At 43.8% G+C, this 22363-nt stretch overlaps 1 protein-coding gene across 3 annotated transcripts in view; it reads right to left on the minus strand.

The window, feature by feature from the left end:
• Positions 1-1079: 1079 nt before the first annotated feature.
• gpc5c (glypican 5c) overlaps positions 1080-22363 on the minus strand; it is an 88181-nt gene continuing 66897 nt past the window's right edge. For 2 of the 3 annotated variants that reach the window (XM_079285430.1, XM_079285429.1), the window contains 2 exons: positions 18334-18475; positions 1080-3384 (listed from right to left, as the gene is read on the minus strand). In XM_079285430.1, the coding sequence (XP_079141556.1) occupies positions 3197-3384; positions 18334-18475 (330 nt within the window). In that variant the 3' untranslated portion in view covers positions 1080-3196. Of the gene's footprint in view, positions 3385-12976; positions 13148-18333; positions 18476-22363 lie in introns of those variants that run through there. The other variant, XM_079285431.1, reaches the window with a different exon arrangement.

The following is a 22363-nucleotide window of genomic DNA, read 5'->3' on the forward strand; positions in this document are numbered from 1 at the left end:
CAGCACAGAGTAATTCAGGGAAATTATAGCCCATGAATAGACAAAGTCCCCCTCCCCCCCCCCCCCTACAGGAGCAGCCAACAGGTCAGCGAGCAAACGGTCACTGTCGACACTGCTGTCATCACGGCTGACTGTCCTTTCCAGCAGCAAACCTTTTCCTGTCTTCTGCACTCTCCCCTCCGCGTATATTCCTGGTACAAACACGGACCGATATGTTTAGCAAGAGGCTTCCTGGATGCAAATAGAGAAGGTCAGACTGAGACGGCTTGCCCTGCCTACCCCCTCATAACTCGCAGTCCAGTGTGGTCAATGAAACAGTGGTGTGTTCTCAGGGACAGGAAGCAATGTAATCATAGTTACTAGGTATTGGTTTTGAAGTAGCTCAACATTTTGGGAAGATATAATACTCACCTTTTTTGAGTGTTACATGACTCTCATGTCTGTGAGCGATCTATGGAGCAGAGGGCCAGGAGGCGATTAGCTTAGCATACGGACTGGAGGCAGAGTGAAACAGATATAGAACAAAAATACACTTTGTAGTATCATCCAATGCTGCAGGCAAATTGAATTTGTTCCTCAAATCAGATTTATCAGACAGACTGTCGGCACTGGTATCTGCAAGTGATGAGATCAGATTTATGTGTCAAGACATTGCCAACCTATCCCCATGGGTTGCTAACGTTGGTGTCAGTAACTACGTAACTTCGCTGGTGACGCGTCTTTTCAACGCGAAAGCATCTGTCCTCTCGTGCTGTGATATGGCGGTGCAGGACTCCTCTGTCGCACCGGACAAAAGTCAGCGATGGAGCCGACTGTTAGCACGACATCTTTAAGAGCCTTCACACCTACAGCTGTCAATCAAGCACAGTCTGTGCAAGCCCACACAGTCCTAGGAAGAGGACTATTCATGAAAAATAAGTACGTGCGATAGGTGTGCGGGGCCTTTATGAACATATTCTCCAAGCAGTCTGCTGTGACGGATACTCTATAAAGGAGAGGCAATCGAGACAAGCAAAAAAAAAGCAGAGCTCAGCTATCGTACTGATCCAAAAGAGAGGAAATGAGACACAAAACAAATGGCGAGTGACTTAAAATATGTACATTTATACACATGCGAGGGTAAAGGACCGTAAGTGATCGGTGGGTGCAATGAACGACAGTCATGAACAGAACGTACATGGAGGAAATCATATGAACTAAACAAATGTGGTTACAGAACACATGGTGTGACACAGTAAACAGCTAAAATCTCCATTCTCCATTCACTGCAACGCTTTAATGTATAATTGTATGTACGGTATATGCAAGTAGTTAAGCGGGTCATCCTTCTTCCACTTTTAGGCAGAGCCAATGGTGAGTTACTTTTCAACAGGGAGAGGAAGACTTGTTTACAATGCAGGCTTGTTAATGGAAGAGGTATTTCACTGCACATGCAAGTGTATAGACCTATTCAGCTTCGATACTGCTTCTGCATTTTAGGCATAATCAGGTTTAATACCGTGTCTGCATAGCATCGACCAAACATTCAAAATCATTCACACAGGTACTTTTCCACACCAGTACATAAACCATCCTCATCTACACGAGAGAGACAACAGGTATACAGAGGAAGCCATTGTAGCAGTTGCACAGTTTCTTTGTTGAACTTCCCCATGAGGAATCATTTAAAACAAAGAAGGATTTGCTTTTATTCTGATGGAATTCAAAGGAATGGTCTGCTTAAGAGTGAGTGAAGAGACATTCGAGCTTATTTGGCAAAATGTATGACAAATTCATGAAAAGGGACTACTATAAGGGCGACCACTATACTGGACAATAGATGCAACCAACTTTGTAAAAAAAAACATTCGACATGTCTTTGTGTGTGTGTGTTGAATTGTATTTGAATCTGCTTTCCTTATGATTTCAAGCACCAAGCCATCATTTGAGTTTGGAAGATAAAAACCTGATGTCCCGTAAGATGTACTGAAAAAGGCTTTTGAGAGTTTTTGAGGCTTCCCGGAGAAAGGCCTGACCCTACCATAATAATTATGATAACTTGGTCGGTCATACATGCATTAATGTGCAATTCAACGAGCAAACACACAAAACTGGATGCACAATAAACATTAGTAAAATCAACAATGTACAGGCTTTGTTCAAACACCCAAAATGTGTCCATTTATGTCAATGGCTTCAATTGGAAAAATGTGCATTCCCGCTTTATTTTTTTGACAGAAATTAAATCTCTATACTTTTCTTTATATGTAGTATGGAGCAGACAAGTACATAGCAAAGGGAAAAGAAAAGATAACGCCATTCAGCTCAATCAGTTAAGAGCTTTTTGTTGAATCAGAACCTCATACACTCCATCAAATCTTTCCACTTATATACAGTTACATACCATAGACACCTAGTTTCTCTGCACAATGTGTTCAGCCATGCCAGTGCTCTACCTGTGAACTCATTACATTCTAATCCCCGCCAGGGTACACAGTCATTAGAGTACATCAAATCTGCTGTTCTGGGCCAGGCACCTGGGATCGATCTATCAATCTATCATGCATTCCTTAATCCTCGAAAAGAAAATGAGTAGAGTTTTCAAACGAGCTGAATTCTTCTGCACGACTGGCAAATGGTGCAGTGGCCATGATGAGTCTTTTTTTTTTGTTTTTTGTTTGGCCTCAAAGGATAAGTAAAAGCCAACCGCAGAAAAAGAGGATGGCTGTGTTTGTACTGTTCATGGGTAAACGTGTACGTGAGTCTGTAAATTTGTCAGCGCTTTTAAGTAAAGGTCCCGTTCTAAGCCACAAAGGGTATGCTTGTGTGCGAGCGGTGGGGGCTGCACTGGTGTCTGTATACGCAAACGTCTAGCACCGAAACAGCCTAGAAGAAGCGGCCTAATCTTTGTAGGTGAGCGTGCATAAGATTAGCTTCTGAAAACCACCACATTGGTGATGCTGCAAGACAACAGGTTCCTGCGAGAGCCCCCCCCCCCCTCCCCCGTCCACAGTCTCCTACAACGTTGTCCCTCTTCTCTTCCACGCCTTGTCTTGCTTGCCAGTTCATTTTGTCCAGCATTACCATCCAATCCAAGTACATTGAGGACAGGAGTAAGGATGCCATGCTGGATATGTAAATGATATGAGTGTCTCTGTGCATGTGTGTGGTTCCTAGAAAGGGGGGCAGTGGGGGATTCACGGAGGGTGCGCTATCATCAGAATAGGGTCCACCGCAGGCAAAGTGCAGCAAAGAGCAGTGCAAGGCTCCAGGGCCGTGCCCAGCTGGCGGACGGCGAGCCCCCTATCACCTTCACTGAGGGGGGCTTGGGAGGGTTCTCATGTGGGCTGTCACTGCCGGGCTGTCTCCCAATGGACTTTCCTTCACTCGAGACGTCTGTATGAGCTGTAAGTGACAGGAAGAGGGGAAGAGAGAAGCAGACAGAGATGAATGGTTTGGCTCATCAATGTAATCATGATAATCCTCTTTAATGTTCAGAGTCCTTTGGGCATGTAAAACTGTAAGGGGCTTATCATCATCCAATCACCATTCCCACCATCTCATCTCGAGGGTTTTCAAAAACAATCAGACATGAACAATTATCTACGATTATGTCTGTTACATTTCAAAGAGTTCATTTTGCAAATCAGAAGAAGCACAGCTGTGGGCGTTTTGAGTCGAAAGCGCCAATAATGTATTTTGAAGAGTGCTTCGAAATGTTTTAAAAACGCATTTACAGTGCCACATCATTGCTGTTCAGCAACCAATGCACGTTTATATCTGTTCGACCAAGTTATACACAGCAAACACGTGCCGCCATGGGACACGGCGAAATAAAACCTGAACTCCCACCGGCGTCATCATCATCACACACATGTCATGATGGAGGGCCGACTGGGTGTCTAATCTCCAGCAGCAGATGGCGGACAGCCCGAACTGTGTCATTACTGCCAATCAGAGATAAATCAGGGTGATGAGGGCAGGGCGGATATTAAGCACTCATTCCAATCACAGTCCCCGCAAACACACACATGGAGTTACACACACAAATGCTTTTTCTGCTGACATCGGGTGAAATCTGTTCCTTAAAGTGGACCTCACTCATGTCTCTACACCCCACTGCTCTCCCAGCCTCTCTCGAACTTCATCATCACCCTGGCACTGAACGCAACTCGTCCCTCTCTTTATCTCACTTCCCTGTGGGGTGTGGCATTGTCTTGATGTCTCTAAAATCCAAAAGAAAATGACTCCTTCTGCTCATTACCCATCCTTCTTCCCACTCCTCTTCACAGGATCCCAGCCGGACCCAGCCCTGCCCAGCTATATACATCAATGAGACAGATTAGCACCCTCAGCACAGCAAAGTGCACCGCACACTCTCCGTTGCCAATAAAGTTGACCTGCATGACTACAACCTCACAAGTGTCGTACATGTAATGTGAGCCCCATGTGTCGGATTTACAGGCTCTCGCTGCAGGACTTGTGTGAGTTCCTCGAGAGGGACGGGATGAAATACAGAAAGAATCAAATCGAGACAGAGGTGAACGACAACGTGGCCGTGTGTTATGATTGCTAGTTATCGCTAGTACGGACAGTGCCAAAGCCCAGTGTCAAAAAAACCTCTCTTTAAGTTGCTACTGTCACAAAAACAGGCCAAGTTGTGTGTAAAACCGTTCTGTTTGGAATGCAGTTGTCCAATTAAACAGCTTCTCCCGTGTGGTGACTTAACAGCCAGGTGTGTGTGTGAAGTTGTCAGATATTACAACCATATCAAAAATATAAACCATGAAAATGTATAGCAGTCCACGCAAGAATTTTGAACACCTAACTAAATCCCTTCTTCACCAACATCGAAGTACAACATGTATTGCTCTTTCAAAGCTGTCACCCGATAAGATTCTTTTTTTTCTTTCACACCTGGCATGATCATAACGTGTAATTCTAGGAATACATTCGTCTGTAAAAACGCACATCAGCCCATCCCAACTGTGCTCTTGGGTTTGCATGCGTGCATGTGTATGCCTGTGTGAACAGGGCTAGGCAGGGCTCTAGACAGAGGAGTGCGTTCCGAGCCAATGGTTGTTGTTGTTCCGTAGACAATAGACAAAGACATCATTTATCCCAAATCAGACTGCTGTTGTTGTTTCAATGGAAATTGGCTGCATCTCATCTGGGAGATGTCAGAAAACAGCATTTGAATGGGCCAACACAACACCAACGCTACCCGACTGCAGGCTAACCAACTGGCTAATTAATGAAGCAGGTCTTTGCCAGAACAGCCAATCACGGCATAGACGACGGCACTGACAACTTGTTTTACATTTTTAAGTTCATATAAAGGTAGGTCTTGTGGAATGCTTTGTGATCTTTGAAAATAAATTGGATGCCATAAAGTGAATTTACAACACTGACAGTCGACACCCATTAAACTAATCATCCAACGAGGTCCGTTTTATGGCAAAGTCAAACGAGATAATTGTGTAGAGTGCTGCCAGCTGGGAGGGGCATAAAAGAGAAGAAATAAAAGAGATATCTGTGCAATTTACTTTATGTCTCAGTTACTTTCAAATGCCAATACATTCATTAATAAACCAAAGCTCACAGAACACCACACCCTAAAGAAGTACTCCACAATGAGATGGGGGAGAATACACTTTAAGATATATTTATTTAGAACATGTAGGTAATGCAAGAATGCATTGTGTCATATTTATCTTGGAAAAATAACTTTAAAATAACAACATCTTAAAAAGGTTCTCTATACGACATAGGGAGCTGTAATCCGAACTTCTGTGTGCTTTGTCAACGTAGCCGATTCAGCCGTGCAAACATTTTAGTGCTTTTGAGTCCCAATGAGTTTTGTTTTTCAAGAGTTTTTGCCATATCACCGAGCAATAGTTGAAAATAATGGGATTGTTAAAGTTATAAAATGGAACATTAGAATCAGTAGAAACTTGACTGAAAGAGTATGGTATTGTATTAAGTCTTAAGTATTTTTAACTTAAGTTATTAAGTTATTTTTAACTTAAGTATTAAGTTAGGAGGTACAAAGAAATGAAAAATCAGAAGGGCAGGAGGATCATGGAATGCGATGTTGTTGTCACAATGAGACAATGTTAGCAGTTAAGCCGTGCTTCATAAACTGGCTCTTGTGTAAATCCCCCAAATATGGTGGTGGTGGTGGGAGGGGGGGAACAGAGGGTGGGAGGGAGTCAAAGATGACGGAGAGGGTTCGAGGAGGAAAACAGTTAGTTTGCCTTTTCAGTGTGAGGATGAAGATCCATCGTCACTTAAAGTAGATCGAGGCAGATGGAATCATTCACCCCGGGCCACGTCAAGGCTATGCGATGGCACATCAACATGCTTCTCCCATAATAACAACAACAACAGTCACTGACATATGTTCCCCCACCAGTTAAAGACAAATGCGATTTGATTGGTAAAAAAAAAGCTTTATAACAGGAGAGAAATAGTGACAGAGATAAACAGGGTGCCCGAAAGCTGAGAGACAAACCGAAACCGGGGTGCTAAAAGGTCTGTCAATACGACAGACCTTGACGTCTGTGAAGTGTGTAAATATGTGTGCGTGGGCCCTATTCTCGTACAAAGAATGGATTGTGGTCTCATTTACCATTAAAGCCTGCAGCGAGCAGGGTCAAGGAGAGGAAGCGGATGGGGGATCATGTGACTATGGACGTCTGAACATCCAATCTGATATATATATAAACTGCAGTAACTACACTTACAGCACAAACACAGCTCAACCCCGGCCTGTACATTGTTAAAGAGGGATGTTCTGTCTTCTGACACCTCGTTGACCTCAGTGTTGGCCGTGAGTGTGAGAAATGGCTCTCAGTGTCCTCTGCCACTAATGCCTCTCCAGATGGGCAGATTGTGTGTTTGGTGGAGCCTCCATTTCCCATTGGCCAAGGAGCAACAACAGCTGCTTCTAACAAGCCTGTCAGTGCAGTGAAGACGAGGTGGACCTCGGGCTCTGGACAAGATGGAGGGATGGGAGGGGAGTGAGAGAGGAAGGGAGGAACAAGGGTTGGAAGGTGGGTGGGAGGAATCACGAACGGCGTTGGCCATCGCATCTTTGGAAGAATTCGGAGTGACAGAAAATAGCATGAAGGTTATTTGGGCAACTTGTCAGTTTTCTACTGCTACTCTCCTCCCTCTCCCTCTCTCCTTCCTTCTCTCTTCTCTTCTGTGTTTCTCTTGGTTAGCCAGCACACTGCTGCCGCACAGATTAAACTGTCAAACCAATGCAAAGGGAGGAAGCAAACAATCCTCCCTCTGTCTTCAACTGATAGGATTTAATCTCTCTTTTCCTCAACATGTCATACATGCTGAAGACAATAATATACGCGCACACAAACGCACACAATATACATGCAGGCACAAAAGCATACTTATACGCTCATTGGGAGGAGCAGTACAGGGGCAAAGAGTTTATTTCGACGAGTTAACCCAGGAAACTGTAAGCTTGCATGGGACTCTTGGGTTGAACACTGGCTGCAGAGCTGTAATCCAGTGAGGAATGCTGCTACTGTATAGTGGGGCTTAACAAGTTGACACACTATCTACACTACACTATACAGTCATTACAAACATAAATCTGTGGTCCACTCAAGTCAATTGACAATACAAAGAATCAAGATTATCCTCATTACATACAAAGCTCTTCACAACCCTAAACCCCTTTATACCTTTCAGACCTTCTGCACGGACACGCTCCCATCCGCAACCACAGATCCGCCGACGCCAACCTCCTTACCCCCCTACTCTGTCCAAGCATCGGACCTGGGGGGACAGGACATTCTCCATTGCTGCCCCCCCCCCCTCTGGAACTCTCTCCCACAACACCTCAAACATTCTCCGTCACTCGCCACTTTCAAAACTGCACTTAAAACTCACCTATTCAAATCTGCTTTTAACCTGTGATGCTAGTTATGTTTGTTTTTGTGCTGTTCCTTTCTGCTTTATCATCTCTTTTGTTTGTTTTGTAATTGCTTTTATTGTTTCTGTTTTCACCATGTAAAGTGCCTTTGAGTACCTTTTAAAGCGCCATACTATTAAAATGTTTTATTATCATTGTGTTAATTTCTTTTCTATTTCACTGACTCAAAATCGGCCCAGAACTGTGACTCCGTTTAATTAACATACTGCTGTCCAGTGTGACTTGACCACCCACATACATTCGGTGAATAGAAGACTTTGTCCTGTTTATCATATGCCTGAAAGCACCGGTGGCAGTTTTCACTCTTCTGGCTGCTTTGTACAATTACAGAGACGGTCAGAAAGGTGGAGGTTTGATTTATGGCACATCGAGGGAGTGTGGTGTAGGTCAGTAACTTCCTCCGCATTCTCATTCTCACCATCTTCCTCTCTCCCTGCCTTCACCTTCAGGGTCTTCTCCCTGCTAAGCGGTTGATGGGAGACCGGAGCGGGGGGGGGGGGGGGGGTTTGGGGGGGTTGTAAAGCAGCTCAGGGGCCTGCGTTTTGACAAGGATTTGCCTCGCAGCGATGTTTCAATAAGTGAGAAGTGACATTTTCTTTCTTTTTACCACTCACGCAGGCAGACACGTAAATGTGAGCATGCACATGTAGGCACAAAAAGATTTACTCATGCCCATGGTGCATGCACATACACTGACGGACGTGCTGTTTGAAATTAGCAGCGAGACGTTATGTGATTGGCGAGTCGGCCCTCTCCACATTGTGCGCTTGGTTCCGGCATGACTTCAAGACTTGTGTGCATGAGCAACTGTTCCTCCCCTGTGACAGCTCTGCCAAGCGGCTGAATTATGACACTGTTGATTTGCTAGATCAATCCTTATTTGCTGCAAAACTAGATCTTTATGCAATATCCAATATGTCTGTGAAGCGCAGGAGCCAGCTCACCGTTTTCTCAAACGCAGGGAAGTCAGTAGAAATGATTTCTACCATTACTCTCTGTCATTAACAGGGACAGAGCAATTTTCCTCTGATCCAACCTGATGTGTGACCTTTGCCAGATATTTGCTACCTGCCATCCATCCCTTTGAGAGCAAGAGGCTCTCTGTTTCCCAAATGGAAGACAGAGAGAAGACACAGATACAAGCACATATTTCAAAGACATTGTAAAGGTTTATGATCGTAGATTTTCCCCGAACAATTTCATACACTTATGCCACTTTGTGTAGATACAGTAAGCTGTGTTGCTGGCCCTCATCTGGGCTTTAAGGAGTTATACAATACTGATACATAGAGGACTTAAACAGGGGCCATTCTTACTCCTTGGTTGAGCGCTATAATCTTTTTCCGACAACACAAGACTTGAATGCATGAGGAGTCCTATGCACACCAAGGCTATACAAGTCCCTTCTTATTCTTTGGTAAAGCCGGCATTACAAGGACACAGAGCTATCAGTCAGCCTCCAATCAGACCTTTGGACACCAATAAAAGGCCGATGCCGCTCTTGGAGGCTATGGATCATGGGTGTCCATACATTGTTTGGTGTTTGGTAGAGCTGGAGAATGCTAAAAACCCTTCTGGGTCACTTTGTTTATTTTAAGTCTCCCACACACTCACAGACATTCACCTTTCTAAGCAGTCTCTCAACATTTCCTTATCTCCTTTCACACATACCTTCTCACAAAGAGGGGTAAGGTTGGAGGGTGGGGAGAAAGGGAGGATGCATTCACACAGTTCATTACTAGCCATCCATCTCTGTGCTGTTTTTGTCCACGACTCGCTCTTTATGTGGTGCCATGTCAGACAGGGGCTCCTTGCCCCGTCAAACTAATCTCCCTATTGCGTATTCAGAGAAACACACACACACACACACAAACTAATTTCTCTGGGAACTGTCCCTCTGGTTCACAGGCAACCTATATAGGGCTTGGTACAGGGTCTCCAATGGGCCACTCATGGGGTTAAAAGGAGCAAAAATACAGGGGCACCAGTAGGGTACACATTAGCCTGCAGCTAACCTGGCAACGGGCATAGCAGCATGGCAACTCCAGAGCAGGGATAAGTGCAATGGAATCTGCCCAGTGCGATTCTTGGCTGTGCTAGACTATTAAGCTCCTTGGCAAGATTAAGATTTACTCCCCTATAGACACACAAAAACACATACACGCAGAAACAAATAGGCGAAAGAGGCCCTGGGAGGACAGTGACCTCCACCAGTCAATGTGACAAGAGTCTCAAGATGGAGGGGGAATCCTGAGGAGAAAAGCAGCCTCTATGCAAGAGAGCAAGCTGAAGGCCCAGTACAAACCCCAAAGTCTGACACACAGGATGTACCACTTTCCCCCAGCACAACACTGATTTTGGACGGTAGCCTATATGCGCTCGGTCGCACACAAACACACACACTTAACACTGCACCTGCGTGCACTCGAACACCAGATGCTTCATCGCATCGGCAGTTGTCAGGTCGTCCTTGCAGACAGAGAAGCGTGAAAGACGCAGAGACAAACTCGCGTTCACACTCTTTTGCGCACACACACACACTTCATAGCTATCCATTATAGTCAACGGGAAGCGCACATAGCAGTCAAGAGACGCTGTCACCGTGTGTGTCTCCTGACGTAGCATTTCACACATGGATCCCTCCGCTGCCTGCTGGAATCAGCCAAGCAGTACAGAAGTCTCGAGCTGGATGCTTTCCCCCGTTTCTCTCTATGATATTGTGTGCGGTCTTGCCTTGAGCAATCAAGAATCCAATGACACGTTCAAACCCATTGAGGGCTTGCTGTTGATGTTCAAGTGACACTTAAGGCCGTAACGGCGGAAGTAGGGAAAAGAGGCTTTAGTGTGCGTAAACTGTCTTTTACGCACTGCCCACACGAAAAAGTAAAATGCAGAGAACGGAATGCAGTCTTGTGTTGCTCCATGTGACTAGCCTCCTCTGAATTAAACTGATCTAAGTGATACTTGCCTTTTCAACTTCAAAGTCAGAAATCTGTGTGGGATAGGGAAAAAAAGTTGTGATGTTATAAATGTTTGATTTCGAGGGGGCGAGTCAAATACTTTGATGTAATCTCATGGTTGCGTAACCGACTGCAGTTTCAGAATCGAATTGCTCAGAACGATGCATAAGTGTATACATCTTCTGTCAGTGGCCCATCCCGTCTGATCTGTAATCAGCTGAAGCAGTGAAAGGTCAGCCCCCTTCCAGTCCTCCGGCCTGACAGTCTGTCCCAGGTTCAGCTCTAATTGCCACATCAATTATGGATAAGGGAGAGGGGCTTTGTCTCTCTCAACACTGGTCAATAGGATAGGCCTTTAATGAAGTGACTTGTCCTGCATGCATAGCGCTTTGATGCATACACACATATATATATATACGGCCGCACACAGACTCACACTGCAGGTAGTCGATGCTAAAAATTGGCTCATTGCTACCAACCTCCATTATCTGACCATTCGTGCAATGCTAATGCACCTCTGCTATCTGAAACAGATACTCTGATCGAGGGTTTTCTTTAAAACCAAAGTTTGCTTCTTTTTAGTTTGAGATCGAAGTACCTGTCTGGGAAAATCCCTCCCCAACTCCTTCCATGCGCTCTCTCCTAGTCTGTATTTCCCCCTGCATACCAGGCTGAGCTGAGACAAAGAGGATCAGACTCATCCCTGCTTATCCTTCTACTGTATTTTTCAATATCAGTGGAATGTCTGCCTTTATTTGCTCAGTGCTGTGTTACAGAAGGAATGTCAGTTTCTGTGTTAGTAGCCAGGGCTGGGCTCCAGGCGAGTCAAGAAAGTCAAGCGGATCACTCACGCAACTAGGCTCCCACTCCCATCCTCCCACCCATCCCCCATCCCATCCCCAGCAGAGAAGCCCAGATACGGACATTAATGAAGCCCAAATAACACAGGGCCATCACTGAGTCGCTCAGCTGTCGGTCTGCCTGTTTAAATATTTCCAAAATGAATTGAGTACTGATTAAATCAGTCCCAATGACAACCCAAAGATTTGGTCGAAGCCTGACTGGGGGCCCAGGGTGGAAGGGTGGTGTGCAAAAGTGTTTTGTACACAATAACAAGTCATAGCCATTGAATTTGCAGCTTTTAATAAAGAACACTTTATGAGTCTGGACACGATCTTTAAAATGCCATTTACTGCTTGGAAACCTCCACATGTTGTAAGGATTTCTTGTTATATTAGTGAACAACAGCTACTTCTGTGCTCGTGTAGTTAAGACTTTTATGTGGCTACAGTATCAGACCACTGAGTCTCCAGCATTCCTTGCTCCTTTGCTGGTAAACTTCATAGCAACCATACAAAATCCATTTTCACTAACATCCGAGGCAGTAACTCCCACCGCTTCCTTTAGTTTATAACCTGTTGCCACACCAGAGATCCTTAATGTTTCCAAACGCCCCAAAGGTGTGCTGGAGACGTTCAATCATAAAGGCCTCACTGATACTGCTTAGAAAGGAAGTGATGATGCTGGCTAATGAGAACCACTCTCCTCTGATGACCACGCGCCTAGGGAGCCCTTCAAGCTAATATGCTCTCAAAGTGCCATAAAAACCACAGGGCAGAAAATGCCAAGTAAGGAAGAAAAAAAGTAGATCACTGAAAAGAAAGGTAGAAGATGATATAAAACGGGATGGATGTGCGCAGCAGGAAAAGGGAGACGGTTGATCACAATTGCGGATATGTACAATAAAAATGTGCTGTACAGTGATTATAATAAAACAGAATATCTTGTTGGGTACTTTAAGTGCTAACAAATGGGTTTGGGCACATATTAGTCTAAAGGATTACACCTCTATTACTTCTGTTTGGAGAATGTCTTTCCCTATATTAATTTCATAGGGAACGATAATGAAATTTCTCTAAATCATTCACAGATTCTGTCAAGACACGTGTTGAGAAAATTACGCAACGTCACACAGGACAAATAGATGACTCTGCATATCCGAGTGAAAATGTGACTCACTCCTCCCACATCCATCCGCAAACCAGACCATCTTCCTGTCCAGCAAAGCCGTCTCTGATCCTCTTGTTCCTTCTTCTCCAACCCTACGCTGACCTTGAGCTCCAGATGAAAGGCTGAGGGAAATGGCAGTCCTAATGGTAATATCCGCACCGGGACAAAGCCGATACATCTGCTGGCCAGCCGGCCTCTATGCACGCCAGTCCCAAGGGGACACGGCTCAGTCCAGGACCTAGGATGGGAAGATCAAGGGGTTGGGATTGGTTCGACCCAACTTGGCAGGGTACACAAGCACCAAATCCCCGACCCACCCTCTTAACTCCTGTCTCTCACGGTAGATTGAATCATAGGTCTGTATGTTGCAATCGTCCTCTCTGAACCGAAGCCCTAAACATCACATTCTCGTGTTAGCCGTACTTCCAGGCCTCTTGTTACATCTTGTACTGTAAAATCCCATCATAATGCTCTATGGTATTACCCCCTCCATTGTCGTAACTGTCTCAAACATTTTCTTTCACCTCTACCTCTCACCCCGTGTCCTCTCTCAGACCCCAATTTCGCTGCACATCACCCTTAATCTCCGCTCGTCTCTCCGTCATGCAAGTTTTCGCACATGAAAGGCAGGTGTGTGTTGTGTCCAGGGCAACAGCAGGCTGTAGCGGGCTTGGGGCCGATCCAGTGTAATCCGGTTAACGCTGGTGTAGGTTGGCCATATCCTGCCCAAGCAGCCGTGCATTTCAGGAATGCTCTTCCCCAGACAGGGTGAACAGCTGCCGCACACCTTTATTCCCTTTTCGGCTTTGGAGAGAAGTTCTCTCCGGCCCTTTGACATTCGGGTGCAAGGCAAGGTTCATTATCTATACAATACTATGAACAGCCAAGTGGTAGAATGGAGTTCTCTACAGGAGTGTTTTATACAACTGTGCATAGCAGAATATAAACTGCATATTACAATGGACATTGATAGATGGGGAGAGCAGATTTTGCACCGGTGCCCTTCAGCCTTAAATTCAAAATCTGCTGATTGGAGCCTTCTTATGCCATAGAATCCCACTTCTTTAAATGTCTTTGAATGTATGTGTGTGTGTCTGTGTGTGCGCACGAAGAGTATGTAGAGGAGAAATTCACAACTTACATTACACTCCATTTTCTTAGAGAAACATTCCACAAAACTAGCAGCTGTGAATTTAAAATAGCATTCAGTTTACTTTCCCTTGGGGTCAGGTTTACACACATTTGTCCGTCTGCGCAGGAATAACAGAAGAACACTGATCGACTGGCGAATCCTTCCCTCTTGTCATATCTAGACGATTATGTTCTTTGACAGGATGGCAAAGCACAACAATCATCGCTAGTGGCTTCCTGCTAATGGAGAGGTTTGGCCACTTGAGTGAAGAGTGTGTGAGCAACGCCGGAGGTGTCTTCACTTTCTTGATGAGCTCACGAGTGTGCCTGACAGATGGTGTTTGTTACCAAAAGAGAGCTGTACTTTCGTGGCTGTGTGATTCACACTTCTTCGCAGCGCATCCCTCCGGCTCAATGGCAGGAAGTGTTTAGCCATGCATTTACGTCTCTTCCTCCTCTTGTGTTCGTGACTCCTCACACCTTTGTCAGGCAGATTGCCTCAACAAGCAGCACTAACAATACAGGAGGAGTAGCAGTGCCGAATGCTTTTAAATCTCCCACGTTTCATTCGTAACTCTTTCCTGATCCGAAAGGTTTCACAAAAACCAAAAGCAAACTTTTACTATGTATTCGCTTTCAGTAACAGAAAATAAAACAACATCTCTTCTCTTTGATCTGTTTTCTCAGATAAAAGGCCAGATAAAAGGCCAGAAGAGAAAAGACTGCGCCTACTCTGCCAGATACTCAGATAAGGCTGCTGGGCTCACGGAAGCAGACAGACAGAAATAAAGCACTGATCTACCTTTTGATGCACAGACGTTTGGAGTCTCCTCTCTCTCCCTAATGGAGAGATAGTGGTATAAAGTGCCACTGTGGGTCTTTTAGAGATTAATACGTTAATGAGCTAGCTACAAATGAATAGCTCCTTTGGAAGGAGCAGCCTTAAGTGTTCCCGGGCTAATAGAGTTAATAAGCCATAGTCACGCCACAAAATGCAGTTAGTGCACAGAGTACACAAACATGTCTTCAGGCAAGAGGAGCAGGATTTGAACCGTGATCAAACAGGCATGAATGACATCATGCAATCTGACAGCTAATTGGAGTATTTGGAAAATAATGGGACTTTTACAACTCTTGTCTGGAGTTTTTTGCCCATTTGTGATCCCTTATTTAGCCGGACAGTGTCAAATATTAACAATGTGCTCATTTTCCATACGGTTGCCTACTTAGGTACTGTGCGTATGTAGAAGCCTTTGCATTGTTAAACATGCTTTCAGTATGCAGGAGGCTACACGCATGCATCCTATCTCCTTAGTAAGACTCGCAGAAGTTCCATCACATCTGAGTGATGATGGAGACACGAGCGTCTGTTCTCTGCTGATTAGCGCTGTTCATTAGTTCGGTAATGAAGTCTCTCTGAGCACAACAGTGGGTGGTCATGCCCCCTTTTAACATGGACCTTGGGAGCTCCGCCACAGCTAAACAGAAGCAAACAAGTACACAGACAGATGGGAGGTAAAGTATGCCTCTTGGCCCGATGACTCATTTCAGCCTCACTCAGCTAATGAATTCCAATTTACAGTCAAAGTTGATGTTTGGATAATCAATAACAGTTTAACCAATATTTGCAAAGTCATAAGAGAATGAGAGACATTTGGATTCGTTTTTTTTAAAGATGACTTCCCCTTCAATATAATGTAAATCCCATTGAGATGCCAGTTAGAGAAAACAAAGGAGTGTGTGAGTACAGCATGTGACTGAAAAATGGAATATAGAATGCTTATTACCATCGTCGTTATCTACCAGAAACCTTTGGAAATTGCAGCAGCCGAGTTCAAAAAGCCAGCCTTGGCTGGTGTAAATGAATTACATGCCAAGCGTGAACCAGGCAGCACAGGACAAGTGTTGCCCAGCTCATGGCATCCGTCAGAGAAGTGAATGACTGTCTATAGTCAGTGTTGTCTAATACTAAGGCCAATACAGTCATTTGTCTTTATAGATCCCAATAAGACAATCACACCTTTCCAAGAAGCATGAATTTGTTACTTGATGACAAATATTCTTTTGGAGGCTAAAGGACAGTTGTGCAGGCGACGGGGCTCACCAGGATATGGATTTATACTTTGAGCACAGACGAATGGGTTTTGTTCTGTAAATCGCAGACAGTGGTCTTGATTGATTATCCCCTGCTGTTGGGATACTGCTGCTGCTGTCAGAGCTCTAAGAAAGGCTGGTATGTTTTATCCACATCACAACAAGGAGCAGGGCAGAAAGGACCTGTTCAGAGCTGTGTGGAACAAGGAATGTAATGGCTATTGATTGGTGTATTAGCTACATTGTGGTGTGGATAGCCTTCTCGCTACCCTTTGGTAAAACTAGACCTGTAGTTTTAAGATATGCTGACTGAGTATTATTTTTTCACATTCGTACATTTGCAGTAGCTAATACCTCATCATAGGATTCTAGTTATTGGTTCCAAAACAGTTTAAATCATTTGCATTGTCTGTTGCTGTTTCTAATTTACTTTTAGTACTAAATTCCACTGCAAGTAGTCAAGTAAAACTGCATCTGGCATAATGCATGTTACATAAGTCAAATGTAGATTTCATATTTAGCCTGTTACAAGTGAAATGAATACGTAACACAGGATTAGAACTTGAAAAATGTTCATTTCACAAGTGTTGAAAATATGGCCAAAGAAAGGCTGTTAAAAATGTTCATCGACGTACACCAATACCTTTTGAGTCTGGTGATCAATACTCACAATGGCGAACATTTCCAAAATGTTTTCTTTGACAGTAGTCAAAATGACAGTTAAATGATGGAGCAGGGATTAGTTGATGCTGTGACACAAGTAACTCAAGAAGGATAAATGGTTTGTCGGTATGTGAAAAAGCTGTCTGATGTCTTTTGGATCTTTTTATTTTGGGGCATTTCTACCTTTTATTTTGATAACCGAGAGTGGAAATGTGAGAAAAACAGCACTAATGACATGCAAAAGAGGTTCTCGACCAAATTCCAAATGGGGTCGTGATTACATGGTCTTAAACACTCAGGCCAATCGTATTAAATCGGGTAATCATCAAAAGGCACCTCAGTTAGCCCTCTGTGGAAAATGTGCTTGTGTGCATTTGTGTTGGATTGAGTAAACACGGTACATGCTACGCGTGGAGAGACTGCTGAATCAGTATCTGGCATTTCTGCAGTCTTGCAGAGTAATTGGGGAAGCCAAAGAGGCTCGGTTTACTCCAGGTGGGATCTTATCACCGGGCCACTCTTTATTGCGGCTGCCTGTCTGCTTGCTTGGACATGTAAAAATGTCATAACTCTCATAGCGAGCTGGGCACCTGCTGCTATTGTATGCATGTATGTGTGCATATTTGCTCCTTCAGGTTGCTCCCTACTCCCTCCATGCGAGCAAGACAAATGCTTCACAGCCAACAACTTTGTTTAATTGTGTAAGTGTAAAAAACAACATGATAATTAGGGATGATTAACAAGAAGCTTCTGCAGGAGATCAGATCATTCTCATTAAAGCCGACACAAGCCCCAAAACCTCCTCACTGCCTGTGTGTGTGTGCTTGAACAGCTGTCTTTGTGAGGACCAATTTGAGTTTTAGACCTTTAGAGTGAGGACATTCTCGGAAAGGGATGACATTTTGGCTGGTCCTCACTTTGGGACAGACCTTCAATGGGCTGTTTGTGGGTTCAGGTTAGAATTTACGTTTAGGTTAGGGTTAAGGTAGGGGGCTAGGGAATCCGTTATTCCAATACGTGTCCTTACAAAGATAGAAGTACAAGGCTGGTGTGGTTGTATGTGTGTGTGTGTGTTTGCCCCCTGAACTAAACTGGCTTGTTGCTCCTGAGGATCTTTGGAACCTCATGTGCCACAACCTTTGCTGTAGCCTCAAGGGGACACAGTGGGCGAGGATGGCAGTGTGAAAATGTGTTCCAAAGTATACTTCCTCTGCCATGTAGGAGGGTGCATAAAAGAGTGACCTTTGTGGGAAACAATTCAATGCATACTGAGCTAGAGAAAAGAGATACTGCCTTGTAAGAGGCAGTCCTTGGTGATACATCGCACAAAGGCAGGTGATTGAAGGTAGATCACAATTAAAATAATAACGGAGATACGATAAAGCATCACAAAGATTGGTGTTGACATCATGTGGAACGTGGGCGATAAAAAAAGGGTAGGGTTCTTATGAGCAAAGTAAAGGAATCATCAGTTTTGCCAACAATATGTGAAAATGTGAGTGTTTGTGCATGCGGACGTGGGCAAGTATTACTTACAGGTCTGGTCTTGACCGTCTCCTGAGGCTTGACATCCATCTTCATCATCACAGTCTGTGGTGCTGCCCTCCTCTATTTCCCCACTGCCCAGCTCATCCCAGGCCTCCACCTGGCCCAGTTTTGGAAACCTCTCCTGGGTCTCCTGAACCGCAAAACACAGCAATAGGAGGTTTATCACACACTGGTTAACACTGAATGTCCATTTGGCTGTGTTTACAGCACTGGTCTTCAAGACTTCTTCAGTTATCAGATATAACTCTGTAGGTCACACAGACAAACTGAAATGCAAATGTGAAATACATTTGCATAGCAAGTTATAGATCTGGCCAGGTGTTTCCCAGTGGAACGTTATGGCTCTGTATGTATGTGTGTGTCCTGCTCTGAAATATCAATCCCTGTAAATGTCAGCAAGGGCCCAACAGATGGTGGTGTGTGGAGCAGTGTACAGTGACGACCCTGGGTGGGAAGATGAAGCTTTGCATTTAATTACAAGCCATTTTAAGAGGAGCATTGATTACAAGGTTGAAAAAGAGTTTTTATACTTTACTTGCCGAAGTTTACGGGAAAACAAATAAATTACACAATACTGTAACACGGGTCACCTTTTCGGTGTGCGGTTTATTTGAATGGCAATTACAATGTCTTTTCACTTCACTCGTGCATTTAACTTTCTCCACCTGCAGCGTGGAGGACCACTCCTTATGATGTTCGCCCCTCTCAGCATGGGCCCAACTAATTGGACCACCTGCAGGTCTTTCCTGCAGTCAAGGTGGTCTTTGTTCCATCGCACCATGTTGGACAAGAAGCTCGCGTTGACTCAACAACAAATGATCCTTTTGGAGCATGAGGCTAAGGAAGTGGCGTGAATACCAGATTTGTAGAATATGTGGAACTGTAGAGATACGTGCGCACACACAAACACTGTTAAACATTCATGAGAAAGCTGACCAGATCAATCCTGGTACACAGCTGACCTTCATGTGGAGGCAGCAACCACTAAAGGCATGTTGAGAGGTGGGAAGGCTAACATACTTTCCTTTGAGTTAAATGTGAACACCAGCATGCCAACATGCTCACAATGACAATAGTAACATGCTGATGTTCAGCTGTTATCATGTTTACCTTGTTAAATATCGTAGTTTAGCACCTAAACCTTTATTAAATAGCACTAACAGCCGAAGCTGATGGGATTATGCCATTAGTTTTGCCAGTGTTTGGTCATAAACTGAGGTATTGGACGAATTTGAATTTTGACCAGATTTTTCCTGCGCAAAATGAAAGGTGAGGGGAGCACCGAAGTTAGGATACATCATCTGGGGACCATAAATATCTGTACCTGTATGTCATGGCAATCCATCCAATATTTGTCATGAAATTTCAAACAAACCCAAAGATATCCTCCACTTGGTGGTACGAGAGGAAAAGTTAGGGGATCACCAAAGGTACAAAGGGTGATCCTCTGAGAACCAAGAACATGTGTACAAAAGACCATGGTGATTCATTCAGTCGTTGATGAGATACTTCACTCTAGACCTTTCTTGGAGAGAATATTTGATAAAATATAAACCCAGACAGTCAAGGCCTTAAACTGACAAGTAGAAATAACGAGGATTCCACACAGAACATGGCCAGTGTTGGCGTATGAATGTTTGATTGTCAGTGGTAATTCTGGAGCACTTCAACTGGTGTCAAAGTCATCAGAAAAGCTTTCATGAATATATTTGTATTCTTTCTGTCATCCTTACCAGAGCAGCGATAACCATTATCTGCAAGCGAGAGGAGACGAGACGGATCCTGACACAAGCGGGTACTTTTGTAACTCATTACTACATCAGTCGCGCATTCCGGTTTTAGTTAATGTGAAAGCGCCCCCTCTCTCACACTCAGGCCTGAGTGAGTGAAATAAGTGCTACTGTGAAATGAATCTTGTACAACCATAACAGAAGGCCGGGCTTAATGAAACTGGAGAGGGCCTTTTAGTGGAAGCAGCTAAAACATATTACTTTTGCTCACCGCAACAAAAAAGGGAAAGAAAAGCCATTGACAATAGCAGGAGAGCTCAGTTTTCATAGATGGACAGTTAGGTACAAGAGGATTACTTAGAAGGAATGAGAACAATATTACATGCTGGTTACAGCAGTGCATTTTATAGTTATGGATTGGCTCACATTACAACCTGTTGACAGGCTCTTTGTGTGGCCTGCACTTGCTCTGCCTGTTTTCAAGCTGCAATGTGATCTGTGTTAAAAGAAGGATACAACTTTGGTTTGGGGACACATTAGGAGATACACTAAAAATCCTCGCTTTGTGAATTATATGAAGTGCAACGAGTAATGTGCAAAAAAAAGGTGATCTAAAATGTAAGTATCCATTCACTGCATCAATCCAAATATTTTAGCAGAAGCCTGCAAGGGAAAGATAAGTAATAATGGAGGATAGACAGCAAGAGAGAAAACATCTTCCTTGGTTCTGAACAGCAACCATGATAAGCCCATTGACCTTTTTTATTGTGTAAAGCAACTAAATATATGCAATGAGTTGAGGAGGAAATGCTCTGCTGAACAGCACAATGTGTGTACTCACACCATCCAGATAACCGTTTGGGGTATTGAGCTAATAACCGTGCCGTTCAGGGGACGTTTAACACAATGCTGCTTGGCCCAGCTGTCCTTAAAGCATGTTAATTAGAGAAGGAATCAATTAAGGCGTCGTCGCTGTGGAAACCACACTCGGGTCGTTGTGGAATTGTTGGATGGCTGCTGTCCAATGCAGCCTGTTTTGACTATATCAGGACTGCAAAACTGCCAGAGATTTTTTTTTGTTATTTCTCTCTGTTCAAAATTTCAACTCTACTGTGGTCTTTTCAGAAGTAACACACAGGAAACTTATTAACTGTGGTATTCCCACAGCATAGTGAAGAAGCAAATGTCTAATTTGTCTATGAGCTAAAGGAAGAGAGATAGGCTACATGTATATTGTTACATATATTCCAATATGAGTTCTTAAACAGTGTTGAATGCATAATGTGCAGTGAATATTCTCTCTCCCACATGCTTTTTGATTGACTGTTGCTGCACTGAGGACTAACTCTGGGTTTCAATGAGTTCCTTGACTGTGTTTCTCTCATTGACTTTTTTTCCCCCTCAGTTTTCTATCTTCTTCAGAGTATAAGCAGGATATACATTCAATGCTGAGCTGTGCAAGTTAATTTCAAATATAAAATGCAATGTATGAAAGGTCAATGTGAAGAAGTGGGCAGAATATTTTAATAAAAGCAGACGTCTCCTGTGCCTTTAACCCTCCAGGGACAGATGTCTTCGTTCTCACATGCCGCTGCCTTCTCTCACTCTGTCATGTAAAACAATGCTCACTATCACTAGGCTGCTGAATTAGATAGAGCTTTGCTGTATCAGAACAGGCGATTGATAGAGAGAACAAGCTTTAGAATAAAATAAACGTGTAAGCTCTTAAAGGGGAACTGCGTCCATTTTCTAAATTCATACATGTTATTCTAAGACAGTCCAAAAATATTACGAAACATGAACAACTCTCTCCCGAATCCAAAAACGTGGGGGCTTAAACTCAAATTTGTGATATCGTCAAGACTGGAATGGCCCCATAGAGAATTAATTGGGAGAGATGACAGTGAGAGCACCCAGGGGGGATGTTCTGAGTATATGGGTACATTTTCTATTTCACAACTGAGAAAACTACAGCAGTATAAAGCTCATTTGGTAATATAACGTTGCATTGTGGGATATTTAATGCTCCAGTGGTTGCATACTGGAATATTTCAACGGATATAGTATGCTAATCATGTTATATATGTCTCATACTGAGGTTTCTGACAGTTAGTATGTTAGTATGGAATTTGGGACACAACCACAGTATATGAAGCAGCTCCAGACTCTATACTTGATCACATCACAAGTTTGAGACGAACATCTCTGTCATGAGAGTAGCTCATGCTCACAAATATTGATTTAACTTTCTTCAGTATTGGAAATAACATATTGGAATTCTTAATTTA

This window comes from Melanostigma gelatinosum (genome assembly GCF_949748355.1).
Source record: "Melanostigma gelatinosum genome assembly, chromosome: 15".
NCBI lineage: Eukaryota > Metazoa > Chordata > Actinopteri > Perciformes > Zoarcidae > Melanostigma > Melanostigma gelatinosum.